The sequence below is a fragment of the Pinus tabuliformis genome, chromosome 1_2 (genome assembly GCF_031772625.1).
Source record: "Pinus tabuliformis cultivar Carrire ecotype Pingquan chromosome 1_2, CPIR1, whole genome shotgun sequence".
NCBI classification, from domain to species: Eukaryota; Viridiplantae; Streptophyta; class Pinopsida; order Pinales; family Pinaceae; genus Pinus; species Pinus tabuliformis.
This window is the reverse complement of record NC_142298.1, coordinates 651,702,008-651,720,991: the sequence shown is the minus strand read 5'-3', so window position 1 is coordinate 651,720,991 and position 18,984 is coordinate 651,702,008. Positions and strand designations below refer to the sequence as shown.

Here is an 18,984-nt window from a genome sequence, read left to right as displayed (position 1 = left end):
GTTTCAATGTCTTCCATAAAAGTCCTTCAAGAGAACTTGCTCCACAAACAATCTTCAATTTGAAATGGTCCTTTAGATATTGAAAAGACTTCAAACTTATTAACCATGAAAAAAACAACTTGACCTAGGTTAAGGTAAGAGTATCTTTGTGATCAATGTTCATTATTATCAAAGGTCTGAGCGCTTCCTTGAAATCTTAGCTTGCTGGCCTTTCAACTATCTAAGGTACTTCAGACACTTTTTGGCCACCTTTTGAGGCTTCTCGACCTCTGATGCTTGGATTAAGGCATATTTCAGTCGCTTTTAGACCCGCAACCTAGCCCCGAAGTCTTTTGGCCCTCTAAGAGAGAATCCTGAGGCTTTCTTCCTTGAACCTAGGGCTTCGACCCTCTTCCACATTCATACATAAACTCCAACAGACAGAAAGAAACAAAAAAATCTTACATCCAACAGATTTCAGCCTCCTTTTCGGATATACTTCATCCTTCTTGCACACAAAGTTTTTGGACTAGGGCTTCTCTTCTTTAGGATGATCTTTAAGCCTTAAGGATAAAGGATAACTTCAAACAAGTTGGCTTCTTCAAGGCTCCTCTTTCAAACCACGCTTTGATACCATGATGATTTTTCATGATTTCCTAATATGATAATTACTTGCACTAACTTATTTATTAATTCATCTTGTGTCACATGCATCATTAACCATTATACATAGAAAATATCAACAATAAAACAATAGTGACAGTAGGATCATGAGGAGACAACCAAACACAGGAGACACAAAATTTTAACTGGGAAAACCCTATCTAGGGAAAAACCCAACAACCTTTACTTAGAGAAATTTGTCCAATTCAACAAGAGATACAAACTATAATTTTCCCAATCAAACTGTGCAGCAAACAAGCCTAGGTCAAACCTATTCAAACAGTGATATTTTCGGCCTTCTGAACAGTTGGTCAACTCAAGTCAACTAGGCCGAATTTCAGCCTCCTGCACCTTCACAGAGTTCCAATCTGCTACCCAAAGAAATGCACTGGAAAACTTCAATCTGCTCCCACACGTGCAAAGTCAAACAGAGGTCAAACAGAGATGAAAGATGGCTCGATCAACGCTGCACTATTCTGGTTAAACTTCAAATTTCTTTCCTTCTTTCTCCTTCATATAGATGAACAAAAGATTAGATGTATGTGTGATCCAAATAGGTACCAAGAGGAGGATGAATTGCCTTTATATAGTGAATCAATGAGCCTGAATGGGCGTGTCTTTTGGGGCTAGCCGACTTGGCTTTTTGGAGGAGCCGACTTTACTTTTGGAGAAAAATTTGGAAATTCAAAATTTGGATTTTCCCTCTTTTAATTTGAGCCAACTTAAGAACATAAATTTGAATTTTGCTCCTTTTTAAATTTGTAATTGAAGAATAGCGATCGCACTTACCAAAATTCAACATATTTGCCATCAACTCAAGACTCAAAACACAAAATCATCTTGTCTCTAGAATCCAACGATGAGAACCCTTTATGAGATGAAGCAAAGTCCAAATAATAATGAAAGCCCCTTTTAGAAATTATGGAGCAAGTGTTCAGGTCAAACAAATCCAAGACAGCCAAATTTTCCAAAACATAAGCCTCGAATAGAGTGCACAAAAGCCGTACATGATTGGGAGAAGGCCAAATGTTTTGAGGATAGATGATTTAGGTTAACAATGTCCTTCCATGGTGAGTCCAAGGCTAGAAATTTTCATAGGATAAGGCTTGTAGTGTGTCCTTCTATCCTATTGTGATGAGTTGAAGCACATTTTATCAAAGAATCAGTGGAATGAGTTCAAGGGTTCATTCACTAGAGAATTGAAAAGAGACAAATATCATTATTATCAATAAATGGACAAACCATAAATGTAATCACAGGGTAAATGATAAAGTATATTGGTATGCATTAGTGGTAACTCCTTATTTATAGAAAACATGCCATAATGAGGTGACTCTTCAATAAGGGAGACAACTCTTCATAATGAATGATTGTACATTGGCAGTGACTCCTCATTTATAGAATATATGCCATAAGATTGTTCAATAAGGGAGCCAGCTCTTCATAATACTAATCCTTATGATTTAATATGACTCACTCATATTACATTTCACTTTATAATAATAAAGTAACTTTAATACTAGCATGCATAACTTATTGACTTAAACATTTAATAAATGCTAGACATAGATATTTGATGAAAGGAACAATGTTAGGACTCGAAAGCAAGATGCAATCTGTTGCACAACATCTAACTCACCAAAGATATAAAGGTCAGTCTACCAACACGCAACCAGAACAGTTGCTCCAAGGAGGGTGAATCTGAATGAGGGAGAAAGATCTCCAAGAGAAGCATTGAACTAGAGAGTTCTTAACAATAGGCCATATAACTACAATCTCATTCTATTTAGGCATAACATGCAATGTCATCTTAAAAGCAATCCAAATTTATTGTTTGTTCACTTTTCCCTAAATTATTGTCTAAACTAATTATCAACGTAATTTGGCTAAATAGGATAACTTGCATATCAACCAAAATAATAATGTCAAATGGCATTCAAATTTGTATCAATTGGTATTTTTAACGATTAAATATCTATGGATCACAAACAAGATTTTATCAAGAAAAGACATTGACTAATGGCTGGAAATGTAGTTTGTGACTGTAAATAACAATTGCTCTTCACATAGATACTTGTATACTCTCCTTACATTCATTACAAAGACTTAATTATTGTTGGACACCTAATCCTCTAAGGGTTGGTGTGGAAGCTGAACAGCCAAAGGGAGTCCAAGGGACCACTTGGAATATGAAACCAAAGTCACTCCTATGTATTATAAATATGTATCATAGTGAATAAGATACACAATTCATTGGTTTATCATTCATATTTTGTGTCTGCCATGTATGTGTTTAACATGGTATCATAGCGGGCGATCTCCTGCCCTGCTTTAATTTGAGCCACTTGTTTTGTGGACTCTCTAAATGTCAATTCTGCCTTCCTGCGTGTCAAAACTTCCATTACTATTCTTGCTACAAGTTGTCCCACTGATCTCTCAGCGAGATTCATGTTAGATTCGACTGTCCATACCCGCTTTGAGTACTTGCTAGATTTTCAAGACCAAAGTTGAAACCAAATCTCATTCTTATGCACGAGGGTATGGTTTCGGCTCTGCTGCGCCGAAAGAGTTTCTTCAAGGTTCGAGCCGGATTATAACTCTCTACACACCTTCGACTACTAGCGTTGGGTCAGCATACTTCTCGGCTCGACCAGGCTATCAAGAATTCTTTCCTCGTCTGTGTTGTTCTCAAGTTGTCAACGTCGGTGACTTTATCCGACAAACGATTGTGTGCTCGGCAGGAGGTTTTCCCAGCTACAGAAATTGAAGGAATTGTTTGTTCGTTGAAATCCTATAGCTCTTTGTAACAGAAAAATGGCAGAGAAGAATCATTCATACACAGAGCGCCCAGTTCCTTGTCCTTGCAATACTTAGCGCTCTCAAGTCTTTGTTTAGTCTGACGATCCCTTTTATGCATACGCACTACTAGCACTGCTACAAAGGTCATCAGTAAAGCAAATCCAACACAGACACCTGTGAGAATCCCACTATAAGATTTGCCTCTAGGTTTCGGGTGGGAAAGACCATTGTTGGGACTTATTGTATCAGTTTGAGTATGTGAATCACCAGGTTGTCTGGTATTCTGTGCCGAAGTCGGGCTTTGCGGTTGGTTGGCGTTCTTTACTGAATCCGGGCTTTGTGGTTGGCTGGCGTTCTGTGGCGAACCTGGGCTTTGAGGAACGTAGCACAGGAAAGGCAATCTAGAATCAAAAACATTGTATCCACAAATTCTTGCGCTTGACATACAGTCGCTGCACATTTTGAATGCTTCATCAATTTTATTCCATTCGAGTTCAAAACCCCCATGCAGAACGTCCCAAAATTTCTGCAAAGTTAAAGAAGATAATTGTTGCAGGACAGGGAATTGAACAGTTGAGTTGCGGGGAGCCCACTTGTCAGTTGAGTTTGGAAGCTTGGCATTATTGTGAGTCAGTTAGGATTCCTATGGCTTTCTCAGATTCTTGTTCTTTGCTCTATTTATGTTGTGGGTTGATTGAGTTATGAATTGAAAATGGCTTAAATTCAACAGTAGTTTGTATCATTGGAGAATGTCATACAAAAGAATTGTTATTTGGTATTAGTACTGAAGACATGTCTGGATGGAAGTTGAAATTCAAAATAGGTAAAGCTAAAACGGTTTATGTTGTATTATAGAAATATCCATCAACATATCACGCAAAAATTCCATGGTCATTCATATACCTTGAGTTGAGTATGATTGCTAGTGTATATACAGACATTGAACTCGAAAACTTTGAATTTTGGCGTTTAAGTTTTGTTGCTTGCTCCATTTCAAGAGATTTTTGTGGCAGTAACCGCTCCATTTTATTCAGTGTGTGAAGTCTATTAGTGCTCTTAAAGATAGGTGAATGCAACAAATTTTGGACACCAGTGGTCCATGTTTCTAATTCTTCTAGTTAATTGAAGAAGGGAATAAACTTCAACAACACAATTCAACACACTTCACTAGTTTGGAAAATGGATAAAATTGGTGAAGTATTAGAGTTGCTAAATACTTTAATACACTCCACAGTTCATGATACAGTTAAAATCAGCAAAGATACTATATTTGATATTAGAACTTGTCTGCAAAATGCACAGGAGAATATTGAGTTTTTGCAGCTTGAGACAAAGCTACAACAAGAAGAGCTACAACAACGTAAGCATCATTTGTTGTTTCAGATTGAGATAGACTCCCATCAGTAGCAAGAATATAAATTTGAGGTTGATTCGGATTTAGTGCCTAGTTTAAGAGCAGAGTTACAGGCAGATGCAGAAATTTAGTCTGCACTTTTCAAGTCGATCATCAGTCCTTGGGAAGAGCTTGTCCATAACAAGCACAGAACAGGATTTGGATATGATAAGAAGGTTTCCTTTCATATTCCAATTACTCAAAACCCATCAAATTTCAGAGTGTTGGGTTTTTCACGGCGATTCACCTTCACCTGTTTCATATTCTGCTCCTCTTCCACAGCAACAACAACAGATTGTGAAATGCCAACATTGTGAAAGAGTTGGCCATATGAAAGATCATTGTTTTGATCTTCATCCATGTAAGCATTGCCATAAAACCACTCATTCTTCAAACAGATGCTTCAAAGAAAAGCCTCCTGCAAGAACAAAGATTCATCTTGGATGTATCGCTTCTTGGCAATGGGCTTCAACAGCAAAGAAGATATTTCAGTCATATATCAGAACTTGTTCTATAATATTGAACAATCTTGCAGTTGAGTTTTCTCCATCGTCTCACCTTGTATCTGATAGGGGGGAAGTGATGGTCATCTAACAAGCTTCAAAGCCACATCAAGCGAGCCTGAGCCACAACTTGCCATACCAAATTCACAGTTGTAGCCAAAGACAAAGATGCCCTTCAGTTGGTGATGCCTCTTCAAAGAATTGGGGACACTTCCTCTAGCAGAAGACTTCAGCTTCTTGCCAGTTTTGAAAGAGTTCCAGGAATTGCATTAAGCATTCCAGAGTTGGTGGTCATCCTTAAACCATCACAGGTTGAGACCTCCTTTTTCAGGTTGAGGTTCTCCCTTTTTATGCGGGGTGAGACCTCCCTTTCAAGGTTGAAGGTTTCCCTCTTCAAAACATGAGGAGCACTTCCTCTAGCAGAAGACTTCAGCTTCATGCCAGATTTGGATGAGTTCCGGGAACTGCACTAAGCGTTCCAGTGTAGTTCATAGAGCACATTCAGCCTAGTGCTTCCATGCATTTTTGCACATTTTGTGCTACAACTCTCTTCATGGACTCATACATACCCCTCCGGATTAAGGGGGGAATGTTGGACACCTAATCCTCTAAGGGTTGGTGTGGACGCTGAACAGCCAAAGGGAATCCAAGGGACCACATGGAATATGAAACCAAGGGTCAATCCTATGTATTATAAATATGTATCATTGTGAATAGGATATGCAATTCATTGGTTTATCATTCATATTCTGTGTCTGCCATGTATGTGTTTAACAATTATGATTTTCAAAGATAATCAGAAAAATGATAATAACAAGGATTTGTTTAATGTCATCTTATGCCACTAATTCATAATCATTAGGCCCAGCATATGTGAGCCATCACTCATTCTCTTCCTTCAAGATTCTGATATTTCATTAGTTATTCCAGAATGCAGTTTACTCAATATGTCAATTAAATGATACATTTCAATTATAGAGAAAGGGAAAGAGTACCTCATATTTATATAGTGCACCTGCTTGAAGATCACTTTCAACTGCATGAAAAATCAAGAGAAAAGATATTTCAATTATCTATAAGTGAGCTTTGTAAACTGTCAGGTTTGAAAGTACTAAACATGTGGGGAATATATAATCAGTGCTCACAATTTCCTGGGTCCATATAGGCAATTGCGACCAAAAATCCGGGCCCAACATAAGCCAACAGCTTCCTCCAGCCATGTTTCTGAAAGGACGTGCAATAAAATATATGTATGGATCAAATAACATGGATAAACAGAAAATGCAAGTTCTCAGTAATCGCAAGATATAGATTAAAAAAAGTATATATCTGTAGTCTCCACGCAGATCTTTTCCACCTATCTTCAGAGATAGTGGATCATTTTACATTCTTAGAAACAAAAAATTAAAATACCATTCATGCAGTGATTAAAATCCATAAACACTACCTAGATTCTATCTGGGTCAAGAAATCGGATGAAAGCTTCATTAAGTCTTTTGTTGGGCCATGCATACACTTATAAAATCAAGCCCATGGTTTTGTTTCCTTCCCAATCCCCTTGTTATTTATATTTTTCCCTTAGTTCACCTTTCAACAGGGACATCAAATAGTGTGAGATATCATTCCACAAAACTTATGTTGGAGTATTAAGTTTTAACACTCCTATACTATAGCTCGATATAATAATGTCATATTACAGTCAAGTGACTATAATAAAAGAATACTTAGTTACCAGTTGTAATGAGTTGAGTAGAAGTTTAGGCACAGAGCTACATAATAAACAAAATGAAAAAGAGTCCTCATTATATCAAATTGACTCCATTTACAAATGTATTTCATATTCTATACTTGTCTATATTGTCTACATTTTTTTTCACATGGTATGAAAGTGATTATTGACCTAAATATGGAGTTAAAGATCAAAAAAGGAGAAATAGAGGATCGAGAGATCACAGATTGAGTTTTGAAAGAAGAGGAAGGCAAGGTTCAAGTTACACCTTACATAAAATAGTATAAATATTTCCAGTTTCCTTGAGTTTGAAGTATGGAAACCTTAGAAAAAGGGTTTTGATTGTTTCAAAAATTCATTGAAAAAAGGATCATTCTTTCAATGATGTACACAGAAAAATGCACAAAACAAAAGTAATGACGCATACTTGCACACAAATCACCTACCTTACCTGCATACAGACAATCAGACACAGACATGTAATGTCAGAAATCCCACCCACATGTTTATGAGAAGGTGAATAATTGAAAAAATAATAACGATCGAGGTTGCCATACAGTGTACACATAACATAACACAAACCCTAGCCCAAAAGGGCCTTGATGTAGGAGAATACTTTGCAGAGCCCACGTATTATAGAAAAAATAAGCATACCATACAAGCAACAAAACTGTATGGAGGATAGACACATCAGAAATTTGCAATGTGAGAATAAGTCTAGACACGCAAAACAAAACCCCTAATACAATGAAGATTGATAGAAAGGAGAAGCTATACCAGATGGAAGTAGTCCGTAGTTGTTATATCGGGTATTCACCATGCATTAGACAATATCACAATTATGACAGAAAAAGGAAAACAGGCCCATGCCCTAACTTGCAGAGAAATAAAAACATGCTCGATGCAATTTAAAGAAAATTTGCAATGTAAGAATAAATCTAGACACACAAAACAAAGTCCGTAATATGATGAAGATCAAAGAAGATAAATGTTAATTTTAGATAACAATGGTATGTTCTATGCCTAAGAGCAATTTACTTCAATTTTCTTATTATCCTAATACCAATTTCCAGATTAGCAATCACATTAACATGACAGTAAATGCAGATAGAACATAAATAAAACAATAGAAGACAAGCCAAAACAAGAGGACACAAGATATGGCGCCAGCCAGGGACAAACCACAATGTGGAGAAACCCTTTGATCAATTCTTCTTATTATTCTTCAAAAAGTTCAGCAGAGAGAGAGAGTACAATATGCAATATTCACTTGCCCAATCAAAGTGAATTATGTACAGTCAAACAGCAGCCACACAAAGCCCTAACCCGAAAGTCAATGCTGGTCAAATAGTGCAGATTTTGACCTCCAAAACATCTCGGTCAACTCGGCCTCCAACAGAAAATCAAATCAGCCCAAAAACAGTCCGAAAATACTCAGTCAAACTTGGTCAACGCTGCAGTCAACACTGGTCAAACAGTACAGACTGCCTCAATTTCTGTGCCCAGAAATGCGTCCTGCCCAAACAGAAAGTCTCCCACAAAAAAAAACAGTCAAACAAGTCAACGTTGTTGGTCAATGCTTAGTCAAGCTTTCCTGAAATTCAGTCAATGCAGAAAAACAGTCTTCTTCTTCTTCTTCGCACGTGTGGAGAGAGGCTGTCCTGAAATCCATACCCAATCATATGAGGAGAGAGAGATGTGTGAGAAGGTGAGTGATGTCCAAATGAGGCAAAGGCACCTTCTATTTATATGCAAATGTTGACGATGAATAGACGTGATTATTGGGCTTCTGAGCCTACATTAGTTTGTTGGCCGACCTTGACAATTTGTCCATAAACAAAATAAATTCATAATTCCATTTGTACATGTCAGAATGAGATGATCTTTAGATCAATCCTACACCTCTCAAAGAGAGGAATCCAATAAAAATATCAGTTGCATCATATGAGCTGTCTAAGGTGGAGTTTGGCCCTAGTTGCCAAATTTAACAATAAGAAGCTATACCAAACGGAAGTAGTGTATAGTTGTCATATCGGCATGTATCCATCATGTATTACATTAGAAAAAACACAAGCTGATGCCCTAATTTACAGAGAAAGAAGACATGTTTAAAGCAAACAAGGGCATTTTTTAATCCTTCAACAGGTTTGCAGAAATATACATTGTTTGTTATTAACATTGAAGGAATTTTCTAAATTTTTTAGTTGAGTAGGATATTTTGTTTTTGACATGGAAAGACATGATGTTAGAAAAATTTGCACATGGAAGGTGATAATGCAATTGCATGTAATTCACATAAACATATAGAGCGTTGTTAGCGAAATAGAAAGAAAACCCACACAACATGAAAAATTAGAGTGCACAATTAGAGATGATACAGCCAAATCCGGCATTGATTTAGCTATGTTCGATACTCAACTCAACAATTTAGATTTGACAAAAAGCACAAATAAATTATGGCAGCAACTGATAAACCTATTTGGAGAAAAATTTCGCAATAGAAAGTTTCTATTAATGACAATGAAAGATGAAAATCAACTCTGCAATTACACAAGTATTGGACAGCTGAAAACTTCATTTATATGCAAAAGAATGAACTACATGTACATACCAGAGCTACCACATAGCTAAAAAAATCTTTCAAGCTCTCAAAAGCAATAGCTAGAGAAGTCATGAAAATCATAGCCACCACCAAAGATCTCCAAAAAGCAAGCATTGACACCAAGAAGTCTTCCTTAGCAACAACAAGCTTTTGCACACAATCTCTCCTCACTAGTATAATTGTCTTCCTTAAGGTTTTCAAACCATAGCCATGTTGCATCACACAAGTACATAACAAGACAATTCTAGTGCTAGCCTCTAAATCTACACATCCATCCTAGGGTTTGAATCCTCAAACCCTAGGTCTTCCACTCTTGCATCGTCACAAACACCAAGAACTCAATCGATCATCAAGAATACAAGAACTCTACAATCTTTCCCCTAGCCTCACATCCCAAAAGAATAAAGCTCCAAAATCATGTAAGGCATTGGCTCCAATCTACATGTCTTCTACTGGGACAAAAACCCTAGTGGAACAACAAGAATCACAAGAACCATCATTATCTTCAATGTCATGTTCTTATCTAGGAAATGTATATAGAACAAACCCTAGTCCTCACAACGGTAAACCTTATCATCACAAAAGAATAATACCTCCAAGAACATCCAAGATGTCCCTCTTTCCCCTTTTCTTCTCCTAGGGTTTCCTCATGAACCCTAACATCTAGCTCCTAGGGTTTCTTCATGAACCCTAGCATCTCCAAGACAAATACAAAGAGTACAAAATGATGGATGAATACATGAGCTCTCTCCTTATATATACAAGTAGGAATCAAGAGAGGGAAGCTACCATAAAATAAGGACATGTGTCCATACAAGTAACGGACAGAGCAACTCTACATGGACCGTTCTACAATACAAGGATGTACATGTGTCAAACTAGGGTTTATCCAACCCCAAAAATGAAGCACCCTCCAAGTCATGATCTTGGGCTCAATGCCCCTCATCCAAGATGGTGCACACTCCAACAATATGTCCAACACTCCCTCTTCCATGGTGGTCCACTATACAAGTGTCCTCATGCAAGGCACTCCTCTAATAGTGTGCCACATGCCCTCTCATGTGTGTCAATGTGGCCAATGAGCTCCAATGCTCCTTAACATGTGTCTAGGTCCATCACCAACCTCTATGAACTATACTCCTCAACCCAAGCATCCTCAAGTAAAATATGTTAGAATTCCATGCACCCCAACTCTAGTCTATATTTTGGCAGTTTCACAAAACAGAAAACAATGAACATAAACACACTGAAATACCTAACTTTAAAACGTTGACACATCGGAAAACACAACAGCAATTAGATCATGCACAGTATGTTGAATTTTGTAGCTATGGGCAGTCTTCATAATTAACATTTTAGCCCTTGAAATATACAATGAAAATGCAAGGCATGTTCTTCATGTCATTTTATTGATTAGCCATTGAAAATATTAATATAAGACATGTTCTTCATGTCAGTTTCAAAAGAAAAAATTTCAGATTTTGAATTTTGAATTTTGGCTCCAAACTTGTCAAGTTGACCCTAGTGAAGAGACACCCATTCAAGCCAGGCATAACACTATAAAGGCATTCGACCTCCTCCATAAGACATTTCGATCTCACAAAAAGACAAGATATATTCTGGGCATCCAAGCGGAGAAGGATGAATTCATCTCTAGTATTTCTCTCTCTCTCTTGACTTCACACGTGTGAATTTATGGGCATATTCTGGGCAGCACGGCCGAAACTCTGGACAGAATATTCTAGGCAGTAGGGCCGAGTTTCTGGGCAGATTTTAAAAGGCTGAATTTCATCCTAGACAGATCGAATAGGTCCGAGTTTGTTGGGCAAAAAAATTGACTTGAGAAGAGGGTTGTTTGACCAGGTTTGACCATAGTAATGTTGTTCAGTTTGACCATCATAGTTGACTAGCAGTATTAGGTGTATCTCTTGTTGAACTGAAGAATTTCTCTAAGGAAATGGTAGTTGAGTTTTTCACCCAAGTGGGTTTTCCCAGGGTAAATCTTTTGTTGTCTTTGCACATTGTGATATCTATTGTCTGTATGCATCTAGGGTTGGATTTCTGAAGTGTAATTGCTTAATGATAAACAAGAAGTGCTAAAACAATATCTACATCATTAGAAGTAATTATCAGTATTTCATAAATTAGTGCTAGTATGTATTGCATTTCAAAAATCAACATGGTTTCAGAGGTTTGGTGAAGGAAAGGACATTGAGATCACTCTTAAAGAGCTTTGGTAAAGGAAAGAGCTTGTGAAGAGACCTACATCTACAATTTGATTGTTTGTCTATAACCGTGGGTTCCTCTATGAAGTCAGAAAACAAGCTTGAAGGAGCTACAAATTTCAAGGCTTGGAAAGCAAGGATTGACCTCATCCTTCCAAAGAATGATGTCTCGGATATTGTGAAAGGTAATGTTATTAATCCTTCAGATGATGAAGGGAAAACAAAATATGAGAAGGATGACATCACAGCTAGAAGTTGTTGAAATTATAACTAGGTTCGGTCTTCATAATGTATATTTGTCATTACGATTTTGTAAAGGGTCAAAAAAAATTATTTGAGTCAAAAGGAAAAATATTTTATCATGTCCCATTTGGACATTTAAAAGGCAAAAGAAAATTGAATTTTTAAAGTTTATTTTTTTGTCCCCAAGTTGACCAAGTCAGCCCTCCAGAAGCCAAGTCATCTCAACCTTTAAAGGCACCTTTTCGCATGAGGAAACAACTATATATTGGCATCATTCCTCCACCATTTGGCAACCAATTTGGGTCTCTCTTTTGTGGAAAGCAATTCAGGTCTGTGGCATGCGAATCTGAGGCACATTCTTCTGGAATAAAACGATTTTTCTATGGCACCTTCTCTTTGTGATGATGCAAGCTTCCTGTGGCACTTCTCTCTTCATATGCAAGCTTCTTGTGGTGCCTATCTCTCTGTGATATACTTTTTACTTATAGCACTACATCTCTATGTAATATGAGCTATATAAGACACTTTACTCCTACGGACTGAGGTTGTTTTGAGAACAGACAAGTGGCATCTCATGAACAGTGTTGTGGGCATGTGTTGCTTGGAGGAGGGCTGACTTGGCACTTGGGTAATTGGTCTACTAGTCAGTTTATCGATGACTTGCATTTCTCTTGTTTAATAAGATTCTATAAGGAAAGGATTGTTAGGCTTTTCCCCTTGTGGGTTTTGCCCTAGCCAATGGCCTAATCTTTGGTGTCTCTACTTTCTTTATATTTTGAATGTATAATTGTTTGATGACATAACTAGATGAAATAAATGCTAAATGAAAAAATATATATCAGTCACAAGTAATTATCTTGATTAGAAATTCCAATTTGCAAACGAATTTCAACATGGTATTAGAGCTAGTTTTGGAAAGCAGTTCAAATTAGCTCTATGATAAGGTGGTCCTCTTTGTGTTTCGAATTGCCTCTGTGGTGCTGGACCAAAATTTCTAAAGATACATTTCTGTGAAATTGTGATAAGTCTGAATTGCACTCTGACATCCAAGTACTGAACATGATCCTGAGCTAAGACCGAGGTATGTAGAGATCTATGGAAGGGATCTGAAGTTTGTATGCTAATCTGAGCTACGAACCTTATTCTCTAAAGTATGACCAGCAGTCTGAATTACATCAAGTTGACTATGTCTATGATATCAACCCATCCTTATGATCCAAATTATCTCTGTTTTTATGGAACATTCTGAATTACATCACTGTGGTGGCTTTGCTCAACTACTCAATGATGATCAAACTCCTTGATCCAAGCCTCCTACCTCCTGTGCATACATATGTGACAAATCCAGCCTTACTTCTTCAGTCAAGGATACCTCAGTGTCATGAAAGATCAACTGACTTCTCTAGTGCAATTCATTGTGATTTGTTTAATGCAACAGAGTGAGGATTCAAGAAGGCTGAAAGAAGTCTTTCTTGCTTACTCTAGTAAGTAGAACGAAGTCCTCATCGTGTTTCGAAGAACCAAAGAACTTCAAAAGGCTTTCCCTCATAAGTCTAAGGTAGAAATATTCTTAAAAGGAAATCGAAGTCTTTGTAGGTTAGTAAGTCGAGATTATATGAACCTGAAATTTAGAAACCTCAGATCAAAAGACGTTACAGAGTTCGAGAAACTCAGCAGGATGATTACTTTAGTAGGTCAAGATTGTTGCAAGATCTCAGGATTAATGGTAAGCAAAAAGGTCGGGGATTTTAGCATCCTCTGTCATCAAACATTTCAAATGAGAGGTCAAGCATTTAGAATAAGAATTGTTGATGTTTTTCTCAGTATACTGTGTCTTAAATGATCAAGTTCCTTAAAAGGACTCAAGTCACTTTGAAGGACCAAGATCATACTCAAGAATGATTTCCTGATGTTTTGGAGACATTGTCAGTATATCAAATCAGGAGAAGTGTTGCAATGAAGTTTAGCAAGAACAAAAATAGGTTTCTACAGTTCATGTTTTTGATGCCAACTCCATGCAAGGAAGTCAAGATTTCTGGACTTCAAGTTGCATTGAGCGTCATTATGTTCTTGTCTAAGAACATGTCAAATGCTCAAAAGACGTTTTTTGAAACCTTTGTTGTTAATCAAGAGTTGATATCAAGAGGTGTGGAGGTCCTATGGATAATCCTCCACTAGTATTGCTACAAGGATTGTTGAAGAGTATATAAGCCTTCTAGGATGAGTGTGACATATCTAGGGTTTGTAATGGGTTATGAAAATCTAGGGTTTTGAAGTTAAAAACCCTAGCTAGACATTTGAATCTCTAGGATGCAAAAGGTTTTGAACAAGAATGCCCTAGCGTTTATGGAAAAAAACCCTAAGATTAGTTGTTCCCGTCGAAAGAAGAAAACCCTAACCCTAGCAAGAAAGAAATGCCATCATGATAACGATGTGGATGAAGATGGCGAAGATGCAAGTTGAGTACAACAAGTCTAAACCTTTCTCTCAAAGTATTTTGTAGCTCTCCTCTTTGATTAAGACTATTGTTATTATCTTTAATTTTTGGTTAGTCTCTTGTTTATGTACTCTTTGTTTAACTGTAATCTTTCTTCCTTATCCTCCAAATGAGGACTACAGGGAAATGACAAGGGTTGCCTAGGTTTTGGCAGCAGAAGAATGATACGGAAGAACGAAGCATAGATAGAGGATTTTCCAGATTTATAAGAGACCTAAATATTGGAAGAGCAAATCTAGTAAATGGCAACATAAAAGCCGAAAGGTTCTCCCAGTCAGAGAGAGAGGATCATGATAAGAAGTTTGTCTCAGTTGGAAGAGTTTCCCATGGATTTTGAGAGTACCTCATGATTGAAGAAGACCTCATATCTTGAGATTGATTAATTAAGAATGATCTTAATGAATTTTTTTCCCTGACGATAGGACTCTTGAGTTAGAAGAAAAGATGTTGCCTTCAAAGGGAGCTGGGAGTTGAACTTGACATGAAGAATCTTGGATTGATACACAGCTACATGAGACTTGAGGTTGGCAATGTTGATGATGAAAGAAGTACTATTGGTAGTTGTTTCTGCTTGAGATTTGTTATGGTTTCTTGGTGTTGAGATATCTAGGGCACAAACTAGATATGATTTCCCTCCACAAATAACTACTTCCAATGATTCAGTGAATATTAATTTCACATATTATTTATCCAACATCATTAAGTTGTTATACAAAAGAAAAAGCAACCATTAAAACATGAAAGAGCAGTAAAATAATCATGAGACAATGAGACAAGAGACACAAAAATTGGGCTCACAATCAGGGCAAAACCATAAGGAGAAACCCAAGAAAAGTCTTTCCCTATGAGAGAGAGAGTTTTAGATTTATCAATACATCATAAATAACCATAGCAAGACAATAGCCAAACCAGTAATCAGAAACAAGATAAGTGCCAAGCCAATGTCCAAGCTCCCTTTCAAAATTTCGGCCCCCTTCTCCAACTTCGCTAGATCAGAGATAGATAAGACAAGTTCAATGTGCAAATGAGGAGAGACGATCTCCTTTATAAAGCCTTCAAGTGGGGGTTGAATGGGTACCTCTTACGGGCCCAGCCGACCTACACAAAATGAGGCCGACTTGAAAATTTTAGAGGCAATAATAAAAATTTTAATTTTAATTTCTTTTTCAAGATGAAAATACCGTTCATGACTACCATATTTTCCAACACTTCCCTCTTAGTCAAGGAGGTACTTTTCATTCTCTTTCTCAAGATCAATCTTCCGGACTAATCATAGGTCTCATAGCCACAACCTAAGGAAGAGATCACAAATACAAATCGTTCTTTGTCAAGATCAATATCCCTGACCAATTATAGGTCTCACAGCCCACAATCTAAGGGAGAGATCATCGGTCTCATCATAAGGGAAGACACACAGCATCCAACTCATCTCAATACATCTCCCCGACCACAAGGTTTCGCAGTGCACAACCTAAGGGATGAATCACCAAATCAATGCATCTCCCCGACCATACGGTCTCATAGCACACAGCCTAAGGGAGGAGTCGTCAAGTCAATGCATCTCCCGGACCACAAGGTCTTGCAGCACACAGCCTACAGGAGGAATTATCAAGTCAATGCATCTCCCAAACCACAAGGTCTCACAACACACAGCCTATGAGAGGAATCACAAGTCAATGCATTTCCCAGACCACAAGTTCTCACAACACATAGCCTACAAGAGGAATCAAGTCAATGCATCTCATCAACCACAAGGTCTCACAACACACAGCCTAAAGGAGGAATCATGATGCTATGTACGCTTTTTCTCAAGGGATTCTCAGCCATTCCAGTTTCTTCATATAAACATCAGCAACCAGATCAACAGCAAAAATGTAGCCATGGTGGATCTCAGTACTTTATCAAACATTTCAGCAAACAACAGTATTCAGTCTTTATTTGGAGCTTCTCACAGAAGCAAATATCAGTAACCATAGTCGAATCCAGCACACAATAAGGGGCTTCTCACAGAGGCAAATATCAACAACATGTTCATCAACAAAAGCAGAAGATCAAATAGATCAGCAACCAACTTCACAAATCAGCCACATTTCTAGCTTCAATCGTGCTATATGTAGCAGGGTCATCCATGTCATTTAGACCAATAGAATTGTTCAGAACACATCAAGTCCAGATAGAGTTAATGGTTCTATGCATCATGTGGTTCAACAAGACAAACAAAGGAATTCATCAGCAAAGTCTCATAGTTTCTCTATCATTGAGCAAGTGTCCATGGACTCATAGTCCATCATGCCACAAGCTCAGTAGGAATTCGTTATACTTGCAATCTTACAGTTCTTCAATCAGCTCCTTCTTACACTAGACGAAGAGGACCTCAGTCCTTGTCATATCAATACATAGCAAAAAAATCACGGGCTCAACTTCATCATATTAAATCATCATCGTTCTTCACAAATCAGCCACATTTCTAGCTTCAATCGTGCTATATGTAGCAAGGTCATCCATGTCATTTAGACCAATACAATTCTTCATAACACATCCAGTCCAGATAGAGTTAATGATTTTATGCATCAGGTGGTTCAACAAGACAAACAAAGGAATTCATCAGCAAAGTCTCGTAGTTTCTTTATCATTTAGCAAGTGTCCATGGACTCATAGTCCATCATGCCACAACCTCAGCAGGAATTTGTTATACTTGCAATCTTACAATTCTTCAATCAGCTCCTTCTTACACTAGATGAAGAGGACCTCAGTCCTTGTCATATCAATACTTAGCAAAAAAATCACGGGCTCAACTTCATCATATTAAATCATCATCGTTCTTCAACATTTCTAACCATCTTCATCTTAGAGGTCACATAAATCAGAAGCGTGCTTCAATCAAGTTGATGTTGTCTACTCCCTTTGCATCCAAAGTTAATCCAATCACGAGTCTTCTTGGCACATTGTTCTTCCATCCATTTCCAACGATTGTCTCACCTTTGCAATTATCATTATGTCCCTGCAATCCTCGCTAGGAGGTTCTGGAAGAATAGATACAGCCAAGCAAGATCTTCGAAGACGAGACTCATAATGAAACAATCAAGAAAGTACTTATCTCTTGAGAATGTGTCAACTCCCTCTTGATCTTAGTCTTCTTGGGTTCAGTCAACCTTGTTCAACTCATTAAGGAGTTATTCTCGTCGATATCATTATCATCAAGGAATCCACATTATCAAAGAGTCTACATCATCATCATTAAGGAGTCTACAACATAAATGAGTCCACATCATCATCATTATCATCAATGAGTCCACACCATCATCATTAACATCATCAACGAGTCCACATCATCATCATCAACGAGTTCACATTGTCATCATCAACATCATTAACAAGTCCACATCATTATCATCAACATCATTAACAAGTCCGCATCATTATCATCGGCATCATCGACAAGTCCACATCATTATCAAGGAATGCACATCATCATCATCATCAAGGAACTGACCTTGTCTACATCATTTATCAGGGGGTTTGCATCATCATCAAGGAATCCACATCATTAGTAATGATTTAATATAAAAACAAAGTACAAGATACTTATATTTTTGAGAACTTGTCAACTCCCTCTTATTCTTTAGCCTTCTCAGGTCTAGTTAACCTCGTCCAATTCATCAAAGAGTTAATCTTGTCTACATAATCATCATCAAAGAGTCTATAACATTATCAAGAAATTAGGGTTTCCTCTTTCAAATGAACATAATCAGTTGTAGGATTTGGCCCATTTTCATCTCCAAGCCCTACCTAGGGTTTACAAACCATAAACAATCCAATGTCAGTAACGATTAAAACAATAAAAGAAATACAAGATACTTATCTTTTGAGCTCATGACAACTCCCTCTTGATCTTCAATCTTCTTGAATCTAATCCTACAGATCGCCCTCATCATCAAGATGTCAAATCTTCTAGGGGCGAGGGTTTTCTTTTATGAAGCAGAAGAAGACCATCCACAAGCCCTGGTTTTTGTTTTCAACCCTTATGACTTGATAGGGTTTTAACTTCAATCCTAATGATCTTACAAGCCCGACCTTCATCTTTCATTCTTACATTATTTTTCAATCTTCATCATACTTGCTATCATACTAGGGATATGTCCATACATTCCAGGTTATTCTTGTTCAACTCAATTTCAAACTTCCAAACCCTAGGGGTTTTGTAATCTTAATAAATTTTAAAACTGATAGCAATGTTCTTTAGATCAAGAAATTTCTTTTGACATGATTGTAACAACATAGTTCCATATAATGAATTCAATCGATCAGGTCTAGGCTTTCTCAAGCTAGCACTTCAATAAGCAACGTCTGT

At 37.4% G+C, this 18,984-nt stretch overlaps 1 protein-coding gene across 5 annotated transcripts in view; it reads right to left on the bottom strand.

Moving 5' to 3' along the window:
* LOC149207369 (metal transporter Nramp6-like) overlaps positions 1-18,984 on the bottom strand; it is a 210,612-nt gene that overhangs the window by 171,220 nt on the left and 20,408 nt on the right. For all 5 annotated transcript variants that reach the window (XR_016252618.1, XR_016252619.1, XM_089395703.1 and 2 more), the window contains exons 2-3: positions 6,483-6,561; positions 6,333-6,373 (exon numbers count right to left, since the gene is read on the bottom strand). Coding sequence is in view for 3 of the 5 variants with exons in the window: in XM_089395703.1 (XP_089251829.1) it covers positions 6,333-6,373; positions 6,483-6,561 (120 nt within the window). In the remaining 2 variants the exon portion in view is untranslated. The remainder of the gene's footprint in view (positions 1-6,332; positions 6,374-6,482; positions 6,562-18,984) is intronic.